At 41.1% G+C, this 21,104-nt stretch overlaps 1 protein-coding gene and 1 pseudogene across 8 annotated transcripts in view; one reads left to right on the forward strand and one right to left on the reverse strand.

Moving 5' to 3' along the window:
• The window catches only part of Swt1 (SWT1 RNA endoribonuclease homolog), a 117,110-nt gene that overhangs the window by 86,879 nt on the left and 9,127 nt on the right, over positions 1–21,104 (reverse strand). For all 8 annotated transcript variants that reach the window (XR_003847960.1, XM_029559226.1, XM_008824277.3 and 5 more), the window contains exons 2-4: positions 13,201–13,287; positions 9,637–9,720; positions 4,415–4,473 (exon numbers count right to left, since the gene is read on the reverse strand). Coding sequence is in view for 7 of the 8 variants with exons in the window: in XM_029559226.1 (XP_029415086.1) it covers positions 4,415–4,473; positions 9,637–9,720; positions 13,201–13,287 (230 nt within the window). In the remaining variant the exon portion in view is untranslated. The remainder of the gene's footprint in view (positions 1–4,414; positions 4,474–9,636; positions 9,721–13,200; positions 13,288–21,104) is intronic.
• Positions 5,451–5,908, forward strand: LOC103726681 (annotated as a pseudogene).

The raw sequence follows: 21,104 nt of genomic DNA on the forward strand, positions 1-21,104 counted from the left end.
TATATAATTAAAAAGGTTTTAAAAATAAAAAGAAATACATTTGGTCTATGGTGGCACACACCTTTAATTCCAGCACTTATGAGGCAGAGGCAGGTGGCTTCTGTGAGGCCAGACTGGTCTACATAGTGAGTTCCAGGCCAGCTGGGGCTACAAGGAGACCTTTCAAAAATAACGACAACAACAACAAAAAAAATACACACACAAAAAAACTCAACCAACTAAAAAACCAAGATGGCTGCCCATCATTTTATACATATATGTATTCTTTAAATTTGTGATATTTGTATACAACGTATCTTGTTATATATTTTTAATCTGTATATATACAGATAACAAAATTCTGATTTTTCAATCTGCATATCAGTTTTTACTGTTCATACACTGAGTTGAATTAATTAGGGCAATTTTTATAGAGAATGCAATATATCATACAAAAAATACTCATAACCTTTTTTTTGCAGGGGCGATCTTTTTGAGACAGGGTCTCCCTGTAGCCCCAGCTCACCTGGAACTCACTATGTAGACCAGGCTGGCTTTGAACTCACTGAGATCCCTATGCCTCTGCCTCCCAAGTGCTGGGACTACAGGTGTGCACCACCATGCCCAGCTAAAAGAATACCTATAATCTTAAGGAAAAAAAAAATGTTTACTTCACCAATAAGTGAATAGCAGCAAGAAATGAATCACTTTAAGTAACCAATAGCCATTAGAAACATGTTATCAAGATCTACAGAGTACAATCTCACAACATTCTCAATCTCGCAACATTCTTTTGTCTAAGTAACCTTTTAAATATATACCAGTTCCTTTATCTTTGTTGTTTCAGTCTTTGAGACAGGGTTTCATATATCCCATGCTGGCCTTGAACTCACTATGTAGCCAAAGATAACCTTAAACTCATGATCCTCCTTGCCTCCACCTCACTAGTATTAAGACTATAGGTGAACACCACCATACCTGCTTTATGTGGTACTAGGGATCAAACCCAAAGCTTCATACATTCTAGGAAAGCACTCTATCAGTTGAGTTACATCTCCAGCTCCATAGTTGGCATCCAAGGCAGTTCTACAACATATTTTGTAGCATATAGTTTATCACAGGCTAAAGGCTAAAGACTTTTTCACTAAAAGTTACATCTACATACCAACAAGGTGTATGAAAGTGAATATTCAGATTAAATAGCATGTCTGCTTATGTTACTGATGTTGCTACCATAAGGAGATATGACAGTAATTCACACAATGGCATGGTCATTGATCACACCTGGGTCTAACACATCACAAAGAACACATTTAAGTACTCAGCATTCCCAAGACTAAATACAAACAGAAAAATGTGAGTAAATACTGAGTCCACGCTAACTTCAAGACATCCTTAAACAATTTAAATACCAAAAGACTTCAGGGGCTGGGGAGATGGTACAGTTGTTAAAAGCATTGGGTACTCTTACAGGACTGAGGTTCAGTTCCCATTACCCACATGGCAGTTAATAACCATCCTTTGACTACAGTTCCAGGGGATCCATGCCTTCTTCTGCCCACCATGGGCACTGCATGTATCTGATGCACTTACATACAGGCAGGCAAAACACTCATACACATAAAAGGCAAATTAAAAAAAAAAAATTAAAAGGAACTCCAAAAATAAAGACACCCCCCCCGCAAAATTCAGTAATTTTATTTCTTCTTCCTTCCAAAGACTATATAGACAAGCTGGAGGTAGTATATCAATCAGAAATCTATTTACACTTTATTCTCTTAAATATTAATATAAGAATGGTGGTTTTAGAAGCTGGAGAGATGGCTCAGTAGTTAAAAGCACTAGCTGCTTTTGCAGAAGACCCGGGTTCGAATCCCAGCACCCACATGACGGCTAACAACTGTTTGTAACTCCAGTTCCAGGGGATACAACACCTTCTTCTGGCCTCCACCAGCACTGCATGACACAGATGCACTTACACACATGGAGGCATAATACTCATACATTTAAAAATAAAAATAAATTAATAAAAAGTTTTTTAAAGATTGGTTGTTTTGGAATGTGGCCTTAAGAGCCAGACATGGTGGCACAAGCACTGAGAAGACTGATGGCAGGAGGAGCATGAGCCTGAGGTCAGCCTGGGCTATAAATAAAGACTTTGTCTCACCCCCCTCATCACAAAAAATGCACCAAAACAACAACAATGAAGTTCTCTATTTAATGAAAAATCAAATAGGGATTTAGAACTTAAAATTTTAAAAGAAGGAAATAAGGAAAGAGAGAGAGAGGAAAGAAAAAAAATAAAATGAGGCTAGTGAAAAAGGCATTATAAATTTAGCTCAAAAAAATTTAGCAAGCAATAGTAAACACAAGATGAAATTTCTGATAGAACATACTTTAAAAGCCAGGTATGGTGGTACATGCCTTTAGTTCAGCACTCAAGAGGCAGAGGCAGGGCAGCCTGGTCTACAAAGTAAGTACTAAACCAGCCAGAGCTACACAGTAAGATCTTTTCTCATAAAAATCAAAAGGAAAAAAAAAAGATATTTCAGTAGATATATACAAATAAACACAGAAGATTTAAAAGAACTGAAAAAGCTGGGCATGGTGATGCACACCTTTAATCCCAGCACTTGGGAGGCAGAGACAGGAGGATCTCTGTGAGTTCAAGGCCAGCCTGGTCTACATAGTGAGTTCCAGGACAGCTGGGGCTACACAGAGACCCTGTCTCAAAAAGACCAAAAAATAAATAAATAAATAAATAAATAAATAAATAAATAAATAAATAAATAAATAAATAAAATAAAACTGAAAAAAAGTTTTTTCAGCAGACATTAATAGCAACTGAGTAGCAGAACTTACATTTATATATTTCATGCTACCTAAAGCTTTCCTGTAACTCCCTATCTTCATTGAAAACTTAACCTTAGCAAATTTTGTCACATATTATACTTTTTAAAACATTTTATTATTTTTATTATTTTATGTGTATGAGTGTATTGCCTGCATGTATGTGAGTGCACCCATGTCGTACAATGCTGTGGAGGTCAGAAGAGGGCTTCGGATTCCCCTGCAACTGGAGTTAAGGACAGTTCGTAGCCGCCATGTAGGTGCTGGGAATTGAACCCTGGGTCCTCTGCAAGAGCAGTCAGTGCTCTTAACCGCTGAGCCATCTCTCCAGTCCCCACATTATACTTTTCATACTTATTCTCATTAATGGCAAAAATTCCTTAACTAAGGACTCACAGAATTTTTTATTCAAAGAATGAAGAAATTAAAGAAAAATAATTTCCTTATTTCTACCATCATTCCCCACATTCTCTAGTTGTAATCTCATGCTGGTTAACTAAAATAATTTTTAAATAGTTTATTTATTATTTTTATTGTATGTGTATGAGTATATTGCCTACATGTATGTAAGTGCACCATGTTGTGCAACATCCCCAGAGGTCAGAAGAGGATATCAGATTCCCTGGAACTGGAGGTACAAACAGCTGTTATTGATGGTTATTAACTGCCAAGTGGGTGCTGGGAACCAAACCTGGGTGCTCTGCAAGAGCAGCCAGTACTCTTAACTGCTGAGTCATCTCTCTAGTCCACTAATTAATATGATTTTAAAGCCATATCTATAATTCAGAAATCACATATTTTCTCACAGGTATATAAAGATCATTTATCCATAGTGTCTAAACTAGTTTCACAAGCTCTCTACTAGCATATGTAATAAAGTTATGTATCTTACAATCATGTACCTACACAAAGTCCCTACAGATAAAAATCTACATTGTGTCTGAGTATAATTTACATAATAGTTCTGATAGATTTTTACTTCACTCAACTTTTTCTTAAATTTTAGTAATCTACAATATATCCAGAGATATCTGTGTGCATCACAGTACTAATCAAAGTAAATAAAAGATTCTCCAAATCTAAATATTTAGACTTTGGCCAGCAATCATGCAGTGGATGAGGACACTTGCCGCTGCCAAATTTGACAACTTGAGTTCAATTCCTGGAACAACATGGTAGAAAAAGAGAAACAAGTCCCTTGCAAGTTGTTCTCTAACCTCCATATGTGTGCATGAATGTACCTATACTCCCTACACACACACACACACACACACACACACACACACACACACAAACACACAAAATAAATAGAATGTAACTTTGAAATAAATATTTGCTCTTGATGCTCATGATGATGACACAAGCTGAGGCAAGAGGATCTTGAGTTCAAGATCTAACCTAGGCTATATGGCAAGCTTCAGGACAGCCTGGACCTTGTCCCAAAACACAAAGGGCTGGGGATGTAGCCCAGTGGTAGAGTGCATGCATAAAATCCCACATTCAATCCCAAGTACTGAAAAAAATTTAGTTACATAATTCTGAGTCAAAAATGTAAAAAAGATGTCAAGAAAAAGAGAGAATTTACCTTTGTAGGCCTCGTCTTCTGTTTGTATTACAGTAGAGAATGTTTATATCATCTGATTTCTGTAATTAAAACAAATCTATTACTCAGAAAACAGAAGCTGTGGACTGATATTACACTTACAGGAAAAGAGACTGGGAAACATTTACTTGTCCTTAGTTAGTGAATAGACTGACATAATTTACTTCATCTTTCCAATCATCTTGGGACAGACATTATCATCCTTATTTTACAGATAAAGTACCCAAAGCTTACAAAGTTAGACATTTTTCTGATCATTACAGTGCAAATCATGGACATAGTCATGATGTGAAATTAGTTCTGCCCGATTCAACTCCACCATCATTTTCTATGTTTTCTAAGGATGGAAACTAAGTACAGGAAAAACAAGGGCGACATAAAGGATATATACAAACAGCCTAATTATAAGAATATAACTAAGAGTTGAAGCAGAGTATGGTCAATGGGTACTGAAAGAGTTTAAAATATCCACCATCAATAGATGGAAGGTACTCATGGGAAAAAGGTAGGCAAAATACATGCTAAAGATTCAAAGTAATAAATGATATAAATTCAGCAGAGGAAAAAGCAAACAGCCTGGAGAGAAGGAGAGGAGACAAGGGGAGGGAAAAGGAAACAAAAGGGGAGCGGAGAAGAGAGGAGAGAAGAAGATAAACTGCATAATTAAGATTGGACCAAATTTGGAGCTAGAGAGATGGTTCAGCAGTCAAGGCACTAGCTGTACTTCCAGAGGACCAGGGTTCAGTTCCCAGCACATACTTGGTTGCCAGCAACTGACAACAACTCCAGTTCCAAGGGATCCAATGCCCTGTTCTGGCCTTTGCAGGTTTGCATGCTCATGGTACACTTACATACATGCAGGCAAAACACTCATACAAATAAAATTAAATAAATTTTTAATAAATAAATTTTAAATTTAATATTTATATTTAATTTATATTTATATTTAATATTTATTATTTATTTAATAAATAAATAAATTTTTTTTTAAAGATTGGACCCTTTTCCAGTGTCCAAGATGTCGAAGAAAGGACGTGGCAGGTCCTCTGGTGCAAAATTCCAGAGTCCCCTGGGTCTTCCAGTAGGAGCAGTGATCAACTGAGCTGACAACACAGGAGCCAAAAATTGTCTATCACCTCTGTGAAGGGAATGAAGGGACGGCTGAACAGACTTCCTGCTGTTGGTGTAGGTGACATGGTGATGGCCACAGTGAAGAAGGGCAAACCAGAGCTAAGAAAGAAGGTCTATCCAGCAGTGGTAATTCGATAACAAAAGTCATACTGGAGAAAAGATGGGATGTTTCTTTATTTTGAAGATAATGGAGGGGTCACAGTAAATAATAACAGTAAGATGAAAAGTTCTGCCATCACAGGTCCAGTTGCAAAGAAGTTTGTAGACTTGTGGCCCAGAACGGCATCCAATACAGGCAGCAACGCAAGATTCTCCAGTGTATTTGTAAAATATAATACCCGTTAAAAGTCTTTGCTCTGAGACAGAAAAAAAAAAAAAAAAAAGATTGAACAAATTTAAAAAGACCCTGAAAAAAAATTTTGGGAAGGGGCAAAAAACAAAAAATTTTTGGCAGGGGACAAATACGATAAAATTAATGTTTTTAAAAAAATTTTTGGCAGGGGACAAATACGATAAAATTAATGTTTTAAGAAGACTTTTTGGCAGGGGACAAATACGATAAAATTAATGTTTTAAGAAGACTGTGGGCTTGGCAGAGTTGCTGAGGTGTAGTGTGTGTGCTTAGTATATATAAGGCCTTGGGTTCAATCCATAGCACCCAAAGAAGATGACTGACATAAAAAACAATAAATTCAAACAGATTAATAATAATCAAGTGCTATGTAATACTTCAATCAATGACAGACTGTATATATGACAGTGACTCCATAAAATTATGATGAAACTAGAAAAGAGTATGTAATTGAAAACAAAAAGGCAAGAGAAAAGGAAACTGCAGGAAAACAAAATCAAGTCCCAAGAAAATGCTCTGTGAAAAAGCTTCTACAGACCTCAACTAGTTACTTAAAAGGTTTGAAAAATATAGTCCACAATACCAAAAGGTTTCCATTAATGGAGAGGAATGTTCATGCTGCATTGTCTGTTTACAATAAAATCTATGGTAACAAAACAAACCAAGAAAACCACTGATAAATTTCTGAGCAGAGTGACAACCCTCAGGCAAGTCTTTTAGGAGGTATGCCAAAAGAAGGAACTGATGTCATAGACGATGACAGTTCTGTGTGCCACTGAATAACTTCTAGTGGGACAAGACATGGATGTGGAAGACGGATGCTGACTGATCCTGACCCTTTGTAGGCATTGCTCAATATGGCTGTGTGTCTCTGTGTATATTTGTTTTACTTTTTAACAAAAGTTTAAAAGAAAAAAATAATTGCATAGAAAAAAAAACATAGATATAAAGAAAAATATTTTATATATTGATACAATGTGTGTTTTAAACTAAATGTTATTATAAAGGAGTCAAAAGGTGAAGCAATTGCTAAAGTTTATAAACCAAAACAGCTACATAAATGTTGATTTATTATTGAAGAAAAATGTTTTAAACAATTTTAGTGTAGCCTATGTATACAGCATTTATAAACTCCAAACTAGTAATAGTATTTTTATTGTCCAAGGTGTTCACATTCATGCACTATTCACTCACCTGGACCAAGTTCCATCTTATAATACAAGTACACCATTTTAATCTCCTTTAAAATTATTTTTATTTTTTATTTATGTGAATGTTTGAGTTCCTGTAGGTGTAAAATACTATGCAGGTGCCTGTTAAGGTCAGAAGAAGGGTCTAATCTACTTGCAACTAGAGTTAAAAGCAGTTGTTAGCTGCCTGATGGGTGCTGGGAACTGAATTCATGACCTCTGCAAAAGTAGCACATGCTCTTAGCCACTGCGCAATCCCTCTACATACACCCCATTTTAATCTTTATCCCATATTTTTACTGTTTCCCTCCTTCCCTCCCTTCCGAAACAGGATCTTATTCTATAACCCAGACTGAATTGTATGTACTTATATAGCCCAGGCTATTCTCAGGCTTGCAGCACTCTTCCTGCCTCAGCCTCCTGAGTGCTAGGGTTACAGCTGTGAGCCACCATGCCCAGCTTTACTGTCCTTTCCCCTATTTAGCTATGCCTAGCTACACAAATAGCTGTGACACATGTGTTGCAACTGTCTACAGGAGCATGATTAAAAGCAATAGGCTATACCATACAGTATAGGTGTGTTGTGGTCTACACCCTCCAGGTTTATGTAAATACACTAAGATATTGGCATACACAGACACACAGACACAATCACGTAACAATGCATTTCTCAGAATATATCATGAAGTTACATATCACTGGGCTAAAGAGATGGCTTGGATGCTGGGTGGTGCATGCCTTTAATTCCAGCACTTGGGAGGGAGAGGCAGGCAGATCTCTGTGAGTTCGAGGCCAGCCTGCTCTACATATTAAGTTCCAGGCCATGTGGGACTACAGGGAGACCCTGTCTCAAAAAGAAAAAAAAAAAAAAGAGAGATGGCTTGGTGGTAAAGTGCTTGATACATAAGCATTAGGACCTCAATTCAGATCCCTAGAAAATTATAGTACTATGGAGGTGGAGACAGGTGGATCACAGTTGCTCACTGGCTAGCCCACCTGGCCCAGTTGGTAAACTTTGGGTTTAGTCAGGGGCTCTGTATCAAACACTAAGATGAGAGTGATTGAGGAAGACACCAAATGTTGGCCTCTGGTTTCCACACTCACACACATGTGCATATACTACAAAACACATATATAAACATATAGTTATACATCTCTGTACATAAAAACAACTACTTTTTTTTGTGGACCAGGTCTTACTATGTATATCAGGCTAGCCTAGAACTCACAGAGATCTACCTGCCTCTGCCTCAAGTGCTGGGATTAAAGGCATGTATGTCTATGTCCAACTAAATTAATTCTTAAAAACAGCTCAGAGGTTAAGAACACTGGTTGTTCTTGCAGAAGACCCAGGTTCGAATCCCAGCACCCACATGGCAGCTAACAGCTGTTTGTAACTCCAGTCCCAGGGGATCCGAGAGCCTCTTATGACCTCCACACGCATTGCACAACATGAGTGCACTTACCTACATGCAGGCAACACACACATACACATAAAATAAAAAAATAGATAAAATTAAAAAAAAAAAACAGAATTCTACATTCTTTGAACTTTCACTACTTTCTCCTTTAGTCACCACTTAACTTCAACTTCAGAGTGGTAAGTACTTAATGAGGCACCCTTAAATTACTTTAATGTATTTAATTAGGTGTCAGAGCTTCTAATTAATGATTAGTGAAAGAACTTTGGATTTAGCACTATTGCTGTACATAATTTTATAATAAATTATTTGACTTTATGGATCATAATTTCTTTTTTTAAATCTCAATTTCTGAATCTGAAAATGCAAGCAATATATCTATTTTAATTACTTCAAAGGCGAATGTGAGCCAGGCTGGTGGTACATGCCAATAACCCTGCACTCAAAAGGCAGGAAGACTGTAGTTCCAAGTTTCCAGTCAGCCTGAGCTATGAGCTATACAGCAAGACCAAAAAAAGAGTAATTGCAAAGTATAACAGTTTACATGAAAGACTGAAAAACTGTCTAAATTTTCTTCCATGTTGCCTAACCCCACATAGTACAGTCTACCAACACAAGAAATAAAAACCTGATAAATGCCTTTTAGCAAATGGAAGGAAAAAACAAAAACTAGTTTTCTATTGGCTATCAAAAAGCAACCATAATGGAAAAAAATACAGAAAAATAAGAAATTTTATATTATAAACTCTCTAACTGTACATTAAAACTTTACTATATCGGGGTTCAGTGGGTGGTACAGGCCTATAGCCCCAGCTCCTTAGAAGACTGAAACAAAAGATTCACTTTATCCCAAGAGTTCAAAAGGCCAGTCTCAATAATATAGTGAGATCCAGTCTCTTAAAAATTAAATTAAAAGCCAGGTATAGTGGCCAAAGCCTTTAATTCCAGTACTTGGTAGACAGAAGCAGGTGGGGTCTTTGTGAGATCAAGGCTGGCCTGGTCCACATAGCAAGTTCCAGGCCAGCTAGGACTACAGGGGGACCTTGTATCCAACAACAAGAAAAATTAACTAAAAACTTTAAGAAATTTTTATGGTATCTAAATACTCACCAGTTTTCTCTTCTCAGTTGAAACTGATTTAACAGAGTAGGCTGAACTAAGAGAACTTGCTGAGGTTTTTCTCTCATTCTTGTCCTAAGGATACCATTCAAGAGAAAAAAAGAACAGAACAGCACCAAATTAAGCATAATATAAAAGAACATGATTTCATCATTATAAACTGACATTCTCATCCAAAAATGAACTCTAAGAACAACATCTAAAGACATAAACTTTGGTAAGGAGTCTCAGTGGGGTATGGTGGTACAATCCTTTAATCCAATCACTTAGGAAGCAGAGCTCTCTGTGAGATTGAGGCCAGCCTGGTCTATATAGCAAATTCCAAGCCAGCTGGGGCTACAGGGAAATCCTGTTTCAACCTCCTCCAAAATAAAAAATTTTTAAAAAAGGGAATCTCAATGAGAAGGAAGACTCAAGGAGAAATTAGAAGTCCTGGGTGCTTATAAATTAGGGATGAGATGAATACAGCTTAGATAAGAACACTGTGAGACAGCATTGCCATGGTGAAATTCTGTCTGCAAAGGGAAACCATATGCCCCATTGCTTTTTAGTAGATCATGAACTCAAAATGCTGAGGACAAACTTGTTTCAAGTATCTATTATGTACTAAAGATATACCAGACTGTGGGCAGAGACTAACAAAAAACTACAAACATCCCTGCCTCCATAAAGGTTAAGATCTAGTGCAGGAATTTACACATAAACAACAAATGTGTTTAGAATGCCCTATGGTGCTACAGAATGAAATAAAACAGAGGAGCAAAAAAGGTAGAGAGCTAGAAGTACAAGATGTGCAATTTTTAAACATATTGATAAAAGACTCCATTGATAAGCTGACATCTGAATGGAGACCTAAAGAAACAGAGACTTGAAGATATAGCTCAACTGGTAATTACTTTTCTAACATGATCCCAGCACCAAATATACTACGCATACTGGTGTGCATTTGTAATCCCAAAACTCAAGACAAAACCAAGCACGGTGGGGCACACCTTTAATGCCAGCACTCAGGAGGCAGAGACTGGTGGGAGGCAGATGCAGGCAGATCTCTGTGAGATCAACCTGGCCTATATAACAAGTTCCAGGGCAGCTAGGACTACAAGGAGGCTGTCTCAAAAAAAAAAAAAAAAAAGGGGGAGACAGGGTGATCAGATGCAGATGTTCAAAGTCATTCTTTTCTTTTTTTTTTTTTTCTGGTCCTTTTGAGACAGGGTCTCCCTGTAGCCCCAGCTGTCCTAGAATTCACTATGTAGACCAGGCTGGCCTTGAACTCACAGAGATCCACCTGCCTCTGCCTCCCGAGTGCTGGGATTAAAGGTGTGCACCACCACGCCCGGCTGTCAAAGTCATTAACTACATAAGGAGTTTGAGGCCAGCCTAGAACACAAGAGACTAACCCCCTATCTAAAAGAAAAAGAAAAAGAAACAAACCAAACCATATATGTAATTTTTAAAAATATTTATTATTTTTATTTTATGTGTATGAGTGCATTGTCTGCATGTATGTGAGTGCACCTGTGTCGTGCAATGCCGCAGAGGTCAGAAGAGGGCTTCGGACTCCCCTGGAACTGGAGTTAAGGATTGTTCGTAGTCACCATGAGGGTGCTGGGAATCAAACCCGGGTCCTCTGCAAGAGCAATCAGTGTTCTTAATCACTGAGCCATCAACCCCCTACATATGTAATTTTTAATGTAATAGGTAATAACTGACAAGAGCAAAACTCCACAGACAGGAATGTACCTAGATTGCTGGAACAAAGAAGCCTTGAAGTACAGAGTGGTGGTAAGATAAAATGGGAAAAGTAAGTTGGCAGCTCAACAAGGGGCTTTCAACAGGGAATACCACTAAAAGTACAGAGCAGAGGAGTGACAGAATCTGACTTACATTGCTATGGACCACAATATTTGCTATGTTAAGAATAAACCATGATGCTGGGCATGGTGGCACACTCCTTTAATCCTACTACTTGGGAGACAGACACAAGTGGATCTCTGTGAGGATACATAGTAAGACCCCATCTCAAAAAAAAAAAAAAAAATCATGAGGAGGCAAAGGCAGAGACAAAGGGGAAAACAATTAGAAACCAGTGAAATAACTAAGGAAAAAAAAAGTTTAAATCATGGTTACAGCAATAGAGGAGTAAGTCTGGCTTTGAATATATTATAGAGAAAGCTAATAGAAATCGCTTGTACACTGGTTGCAGTGCACAGTAACTTACCAGGTTTTGACCTAAACAATCTTTTTTTTTTTTTTTTTTTTTCCGGTCTTTTTGAGACAGGGTCTCCCTATAGCCAGGGCTTGATTCACTAGGGAAACCAGGCTGGCCTCAAACTCACAGAGATCTGCCTCCCAGGTGCTGGGATTAAAGGAATGTGCCACCACACCCGGTTTGATCTCAACTTAAACAATAGAAAAGAGGGGGCTGGAGAGATGGCTCAGCAGTTAAGAACACTGACTGTTCTTGCAGAAGAGCCGGGTTGGAGTTCCAGCACCCACATGGCAGCTAGCAACTGTCTGTAACTCCAGTTCCAGGGGATCCGACAGTCTCTTCTGTCCTCTGCGGGCATGACACGGGCGCACTTACCTACATGCAGGCAATACATGCATACACATAAAAAATAAATAAAAAAATAAAAAAAGAATGGAAAAGAAATTTACTAAATTAGGAAACTGAGTTTCAGTACCCGAAAGGTTATAGTTCAAGAAAATGGGGAGGAGATTCATGTAGTGATACATGCCTGTAACCTCAGCACGTGGGAAATTAAGACAGGAGGATGATGAGTTTTAGGCCAGACTATACTACATAACAAGACCCAGTCAGTCTAGAAAACCTCATTTCAAGAAAAAATATGGGGAAAAGCCAGCAAAGAAACCTGAGATGCTGAGAAGCAGTCACCAGTGACAAGGAAAATTAGTATCACAAGAGTTAACTAATGGGGTTAGCAACATGGAAAGCACCTGTAGTCTTGAAGAGAGCCATCTCAAGGCGTAATGACAAGACACACTCAATTTCTTTTCTTTTCTTTTTTTTTTTTCCATCTTTTGAGACAGCTGGCCTGGAACTCCCTCTGTAGACCAGGCTGGCCTTGAACTCACAGAGATCTACCTGCCTCTGCCTCCCAAATCCTGGGATTAAAAAAGGCAAGAGCCATGAATTGCTCATCTGTGATTAGGATAATAAAAGTAACTAACTACTAACTACCTCGTAAAATTATAATGGCTTCTCCTAGGTTAGATGGGCAGAAGAAATAATTAGCATCTTGGGGGCTCAGCAGATCAGACCACTAGCTGCTCATGCTGAGGACCAAGGTTGGGTCCCCAGCACCCACTTGGCAGCTAACAACCATCTGTAACTCCAGTTCCATGGGATCCAATGTCCTGACCTCTGGGGCATCACAGCATGACATGGGTGCACTCACATACATGCAGGCAATACACTCGTACACATAAGAAAAAAATAAATAATTTTAAAAAGAAAAAAAATTTACATCTCACTGTAAAAGTGAGGTTCATTTTTTATTACATGAAAATAAATTGTAAAAAAAGATTTCTTACTTCATCAAAAGTAGCTGAAGAGGTGGCCCTTTTTTCTTGAGACTTTTCTTCTTTTCCACAAGATTCCTTGATAGACATCATGAGAAACTAAAATAAACATTCAAAATAGATTTTATCACAATAAAAAGTATACCACAAATTATTCTTTTAATTACACAAAGATTGGAGTTTTACAGCATGATTTTCATTTTCTAGTCATTCTCAAGTTTCTCTAATTATTCCACTTTCCATTATTTACATTTTCCTTCCTAACAATTTATTCCTCTCCTTTAGCTTAATCAACTTCTCAGGAATGATCTCAAAACAATGCCTCGAGTCCCTACTTTCTTCCTTAAACATGAGATCAGTCTTTCCAGTTGCCTACAAGACTGCTTATTTTGTTCTACCTATACCTCTAAACTGATTAGTGAGAATTTTTCATTTTATTCAACATGCTGTTACTCACTGTGTGATACTTCAGACAAACTGCATACATGTTTCTAAGCCCTACTTTCATCCTATATAAAATAGAGACCACTCATCCTAGAACATTCTGATGGAGTGAAAGAGCACAGTGAATATAAAAAACATATTTTGAGGCTGGCGAAATGGCTCAACAAATAAAAGTGCTTCCTGTACAAGTCTGACAACCTGTGTTTGATCGCCTGATCCCATGGAAAAAGGAAAGAACCGACAACTCCTGAAAGTTGTTGTCCTTTGACCTCCATATGCCCATGTGAGAGACCTGAGTGACTCCATCTTGGATAAAATCTCCATAGGACTGACCCAGCCTTGGGCCCTGTTCCAAGAAAAACCACAATACTTGGAATGGATAAAGAACAACTCCCCCACCAATAGTCAATTAACCAGGGACAAGAAAGTACTAAAAGTCCAGATATCTTTTCAGATTTCCTGACGCCAACAGTTTATGGTTTGGCACTGAGCTGCAACTAATCAGACACTTGCCAGGCTGAAGATCCCCTACTCCCCTATTTGCTGAACTTACTGAAATAAACCTATAAAAACCTCTGTCTCCCAAAGCAAGGGGTGTCACATCTGAGATCCGCTGAGTCGGTGACAGAGTGGACCCAAGCTTAAGCTTGCAACAATAAAAGAACCGTTGTGTGTTTGCATTGGTTGGCTCCTTGATGGTCTTTGGGGTCTTGCGAACTGGGCACATCTTGGGGGCTCCTCCGAGATTCCCAAGACCCCCAGGACCCCCAAACTGGAGGGTTCTTGGCCAGCTGGTAAGTGTCTGTTTGTTTCTAGTTGTACCTGTCTGTGTCTGTCCTAGCTTTTGTTCTGAGCCTCAAGGCAAACTTGTGAACAGTGTGGTCAGGAGCGGTTGGAGCAGACGCACTAGGTGACCGTGACGACAGAGGTCTGGAAGATGCTCCAGACCTCAGCAGAGGGGACAGAGGGCCCCAGACTCTGTTGATTTCTGTGCAAGGACAAGGTGAGTCACTCGCATGTCATGGCAGTTTGCTGCTGTCCTACTTTCAGTTTTTCTTCCACATGAGTGGGGGAATTTGATACTTGGCCTTCTGTGTGTCTTTCTGGCTCTGTTTTGTCTTTGGTTGTCTCTGTTTTGTCTTTGGTTGTCTATCTGTGAGTGAGACAGACACAATGGGACAGACACCCTCTACACCCCTGGACCTGGTTCTTGCACATTTTGGAGAGGTTAAGCCCCTAACTTCTCTGTTGTTGTCAGGAAGGATAAATTAATTACTTCCTGCAGGTCTGAATGGCCCACTTTCAACGTGGGATGGCCCTCGGAGGGGACCTTTGATCCCGCTATATTAACGCGGTTGAGAAAATTATTCTTCAGCCATGTATGGGACACTTGGATCAAATATCATACATAATTGTCTGGGGAGATTTAGTTAATAACTCCCCTCCTTGGGTCAAGTCTTTTCTTCCTTTACAGAAAACTGAGATGCTAATGGCTGCAGAACGGAAAATAACAACCCAGAAAGCACCTAAGCCTGAAACAAAACCATCAGCACTGTCACTGTACCCTGTCTTACAGGGTAGCACAGAAAAAAATCTAATTTTTCCTCCCCCTCCTTATCCACCTCCTCCACAGGAGGTACCCCCTCCAGAACCGGCACCCCTGGTACCAGATTCTTCACAGGTACAGGGGAACCGGATCAGGGGACTAGGAGTAGAAGGGCAGCAACACCGGGGGGTCCAGACTCTACTGCTCTACCCTTCAGAGTTGCCGGCCCCACAGATGAGGATGGCAACCAGCCCCATCGCTATTGGCCATTCGCCACTAGTGACCTTTACAACTGGAAAACCCAGAATGCTCCCTTTTCTGAAAATCCTAAGGAGCTTATTAATTTATTAGAAACTGTCTTATTCACACACCAACCCACTTGGGATGATTGTCATCAATTATTACAGGTCCTGTTTACCACAGAGGAAAGGGAACGTATCCAAACAGAAGCCAGGAAGTTAATTCCTGGGAGATTATTGGACTCAGGGGTTTTAAGGCCCTGGCAATCAGCATGGAAACCCCCCCTGCTGCCAGTAAGGAAGCCCCATTCCAATTGTTATAGGCCGGTGCAGGATCTACAGGAAGTGAACAAACGGGTGATGGATATTCACCCTACAGTGCCTAATCCTTATACTTTATTAAGTGCACTCCTGCCAGAACATGGTTCTGGAGTTAAGAGATGCCTTCTTTAGCCTTCCCTTAGCCCCGAAGAGTCAAGACTATTTTTCCTTTGAATGGTATGACCTGGACAAAGGACTTAACTGGCAACGTGGACTAGGCTTCCCAAAAGGTTCGAAAACTCACTGACCATTTTTGATGAGGCATTACATGAGGATCTGGGTATCGGGCTCAGCATCCCCACCTCAGTCTCTTGCAGTATGTGGATGACTTACTTGTGGAGGCAGACAGCCAAGAGTCTTGCGTGGACGGCACAGAATGCCTGTTGCAGACGTTGGGAAGCCTGGGCTATCAGGCCTCTGCTAAAAAGGCCCAACTATGCAAACAACAGGTCCAATACTTGGGCTGTATACTCAAAGAAGCACTACTGGTAAAAGATGCTGACAAACTGACTTTGGGCCAGAACTTGACCATCACCACACCACATGCAATTGAAGGAGTTTTAAAGCAGCCCCCGGACAGATGGCTAAGTAACGCCCATATAACTCATTATCAGGCATTACTTCTTAATCCTGCTAGAATCACCTTCCAGGTACCAGTTGCCCTGAATCCAGCCATGCTCTTGCCGGACCCAGACTTGGATGCCCGCCTGCATGATTGTGCCGGGATCCTGGCCCATGTCCATGGTACCTGATCAGATTTGAGCGATACCCCATTATCTGATGCTGAAGTAACCTGGTTCAATGATGGGAGCAGTTTTGTCCAGGATGGCAAGAGGTATGCAGGGGCGGCTGTAGTATCATTAACTGCCATCATTTGGGCAGAGCCTCTGCACACTGGCACTTTGGCCCAAAAGACTGAACTTATTGCCCTAACTAAGGTGCTGGTATTGGGAAAGGACAAAAAGCTTAATGTGTATACGGACAGCCGATATGCCTTTGCCACTGCACATGTTCATGGGGCAATATATCGGGAACGAGGCTTATTAACTGCAGAGGGAAAGACTGTCAAAAATAAAGAAGAAATCCTACCATTGCTGAAGGCTCTTTTGCTGCCAAAGAAATTGGCAATTATCCACTGCCCAGGTCATCAAAAAGGGGACGATCCAACTTCCCAAGGAAAAAATCAAGCGGATCAGGCGGCTAAACAGGCTGCCCTCCAAACTGACTCAATCTTGGTCACCACACTAATTGACCCAGGTGACCCAAACCTCCCTGGAAAGCCCAAATACACCGGGGAGGACCTGAAATGGATAAAGGGACTGCTGAGGACCCAATGCCTGGAGGGATGGTAGAGGTCAGCAGAAGGGAAGCTGATCCTCCCGGAAAAATTAGGAAAACAAATGTTGGCAAAAATACACCGTTCTTCCTACATGGGCATCAAGAGGATGCAGGACATAATTTGACATGCCGAAGTAAAAATCAAGTATGCCAATTTAAAGATTAAAGACATTGTCAATGGCTGTAAAGCTTGCCAACTCACTAATGTGGTGCCAAATACTAGAAACCCAGGAATCAGACTTCGAAAGAGAGAACCTGGAGCCTATTGGGAAACAGATTCACTGAGGTAAAACATGGCAGGTATGGATACCGTTATTTGCTAATCTTTGTAGATACTTTTTCAGGATGGACTGAAGCCTTCCCTACTAAATATAAAATGGCTCAAATGGTGGCAAAGAAACTGTTGGAAGACATCTTCCCCAGGTATGGCTTTCCACAGATAATAGGGTCAGATAATGGACTGGTTTTTGTGTTCAAAGTAAGTCAGAGTCTGGCCACAGTTCTGGGGATTGACTGGAAACTACATTGTGCTATAGACCCCAGAGTTCAGGACAGGCAGAGAGAATGAATAGAACTCTGAAAGAGACCTTAAATTGACCTTAGAGACTGGCTGGGACTGAGTGACTCTCCTTCCGTTCGAGTAACTTCCCTTACCAGATGGGATTAACCCCCTTTGAGATCATGTTTGGAATGCTCCCTCCCATTATTCCTAACCTCCAGGCAGAAAAGATTACTGAACTTAAAGATAGGGACCTGTTGAATGACCTCAGGAGAGTCCAATGGTCCCATAAACATGTATATACTAAACTACGTGCTCTTTACGAGACAGGACCCACTCCAGAACCTCATCAATATCGACCCGGTGACTGGGTCTATGTTAAGAGGCATCAGCAAAGATCCTTAGAGCCACAGTGGAAGGGTCCCTATGTCATCCTACTGACCACCCCCAGAGCCTCAAAGTGGATGGTGTACCATCGTGGATCCACCACACGCATGTATGGCTAGCTGACCCATTCGCCGTAGAGGACTGCACATCCCCAGCTTCAGGATGGAGAGTTTCAAAGGACCCCAACAATCTGCTCAAGCTAAAGCTCACCCAATTTTCAAACTGTTGACTGTATATACTCTGTTCCCCATGATAGCCGCTCCTGCTCCAGGAAGCCCGCACTAACCTATGAATCTGACTTGGGTCCTCCAAGATGTGATAGGAGGTAATACATTGTTTCAGATCTCCCAAGTAGCGCCTCTGGCTACTTGGTTCCCAACTCTGCACTCCCATTTAGATGCTTTCTTTGATTTCAATCCTAGGGAGGTGCACATCCTCATACTCTAACTCTCCAGGCCCATACAAAAAACCAGGCCGGTTCTATGTTTGCCCGGGGCCTGGAACTCCAAAATACAAGTCCCAGAGAAACAGGTGTGGAGAGGATAGGATGGAGAGTTTCAAAGGACCCCAACAATCCGCTCAAGCTAAATCTCACCTAATTTTCAAACTGTTGACTGTATATACTCAGTTTCCCATGATAGCCGCTCCTGCTCCGGGAAGCCCGCGTCAACCTATGAATCTGACTTGGGTCCTCCAAGATGTGATAGGAGGTAATATATTGTATCAGATCTCCCAAGTAGTGCCTCCAGATACTTGGTTCCCAACTCTGCGCTCCCGTTTAGATGCCTTGATTTCAATCCTAAGGGAGGCGCACATCCTCATGCTCTAACTAACTCTCCAGGCCCATACAGAAAACCAGCCGGTTCTATGTTTGCCCAGGGCCTGGAACTCCAAAATACAAGTCCCAGAGAAACAGGTGTGGAGAGGATAGCACTACTTATTGTGCTTAATGGGGCTGTGAAATAACGGGACACATATGGTGGACCCCCCAGGGAGGAGCTCTTATTAAGGTAGTGTGGGAGCAACCGATACCCACTAATCCTCATAAAAATGGTAGGCTCAATATTAGTTTTACTGAAGAAGGAAAGAGAGCCACCAGCTGGGAAGCGTGAAAAATTTGGGGAATAAGACTATGTGGGCTGGACAGAACCAGATCCAGGAACTTTATTCTCTATTCAATTAAGAGTAAGGAGTTCCTCAGTACCAGACCCATTCAGTCCCCTTGGGCCCAGGTGCTGTTTTAAAGGTCACCCCAGAATCAATCTTGTCAAACACGGCGGCCCCCTCAAATAATGGCTATTCTGACAGCCATGGCCTTCTTATAGGCGATACTGACCCACTTTGGTCATTAATGGTCCAAACTTACCAGGTACTCAAACGACACCAGGCCAGACCTCACCTCATCATGCTGGTTATGTTATTCATCAAGGCCCCCATACTGTGACGGGATTGCATTCATAGGACACACCACCCTAGAGCCGGACCAAGGCAGCTGTAGATGGGCTCAGCAGGAAGGAATTAGGCTTACGCTACAAGATGTTTCAGGACGAGGGTTATGGATAGGCAAGCCCCCTCATGAATACACTGCCCTATGCAAACAGACTCTGCCAGTGCTGGCCAATAACGTGTACTTGCTACCACCAGATCAAGGACAATGGGCATGTACTTTGGGATTAACCCCATGTGTCCATTCTAAAGTTCTTAATCATCAGACTTTTGTGTTCTAGTACAACTAATCCCTAGAATTATTTATCACTCAGACCACGATATAAATAGGGCCCTGACCGGGCAAGGACCCCTTCACCATAATCGCCAGGAAAGAGAAGTTGTTACTGCCATCACCCTACCCATTCTTCTGGGATTGGGACTGGCAGGAGCAGGTACAGGAATTTCAGCCTTGACCTTACAAAGCCAAAACTACCATAGCCTTAGAGCCGCAACAGACTTGGACATCCAGAACTTAGAAAAGTCTATTTCCTATCTACAAGAATCCCTAACCTCCTTGGCAGAAATGGTTCTGCAGAATAGGAGAGGCCTACACCTATTTTTCTTGCAGCAGGGAGGCCTCTGTGCTGCCCTTAAGGAAGAGTTGTTTTTATGTAGATCACTCTGGGGTCATCAAAGAATCCCTGGCCAAGGTCAGCCTCCTCATTCTGATTATGCTCTTGACTTTTGGGCCTTGCATTTTAAATAAATTGGTAGCTTTTATAAAAGAGCGGCTGGGTGCTATACAGCTAATGGTAATGTGAATCCACTATCAGTCCCTCCAGAGTCTGGGTGATGAAGAACATGAGATGAGGGAGTGCCCATGATTGGGACCCCAAGGTACTAGTCAGAGGGGGGAAATGAGAGACCCGATTGACTCCATCTTGAATAAACTCTCCATAGGACTGACCCAGTCCTGGGCCCTGTTCCAAGAAAACCACAATACTTGGAACGGATAGAGAACAACTCCCACACCAACGGTCAATTAACCAGGGACAGGAAAGTACTAAAAGTCCAGATATCTTTTCAGATTTCCTGAAGCCAGCAGTTTATGGGTTGGCACTGAGCTGCAACCAATCAGACACTTGCCAGGCTGAAGACCCCCTACTCCCCTACTTACTGAACTTGCTGAAATAAACCTATAAAAACCTCTGCTTCCCAAAGCAAGGGGTGTCACATCTGAGATCCGCTGAGCCGGTGACAGAGTGGACCCAAGCTTAAGCTTGCAACAATAAAAGAACTGTTGTGTGTTTGCATCGGTCGGCTCCTTGGTGGTCTTTGGGGTCTCGCGAACTGGCACAACACATGCACTCTCACTCACAGATGCACAATAAAAATAAAATTTTAAAGCCGGGCGTGATGGCGCACGCCTATAGTCCCAGCACTTGGGAGGCAGAGGCAGGCGGATCTCTGTGAGTTCAAGGCCAGCCTGGTCTACTGTTGGAGGCCAAGCCTTAAGTGTACCCCTGCCCCAGTTTGAAACAACCAGGTGGCCTTGTAAAAACATGTTTTTCTTGCCCTGATTTTTTTCTACATTTTACTTCCTTATCTTGTGAAACCACCAGGGCTCATGACTGTAGTAGAAATTCCCCAGCAGGGCCTTGCCGCCTTCCACTTCCCCTGCCTTCTCTCCGCCCTTTACCTTCCCCCACCCTCC

This window comes from Nannospalax galili, unplaced genomic scaffold, assembly GCF_000622305.1.
Source record: "Nannospalax galili isolate Female #2095 unplaced genomic scaffold, S.galili_v1.0 scaffold227, whole genome shotgun sequence".
NCBI classification, from domain to species: domain Eukaryota; kingdom Metazoa; phylum Chordata; class Mammalia; order Rodentia; family Spalacidae; genus Nannospalax; species Nannospalax galili.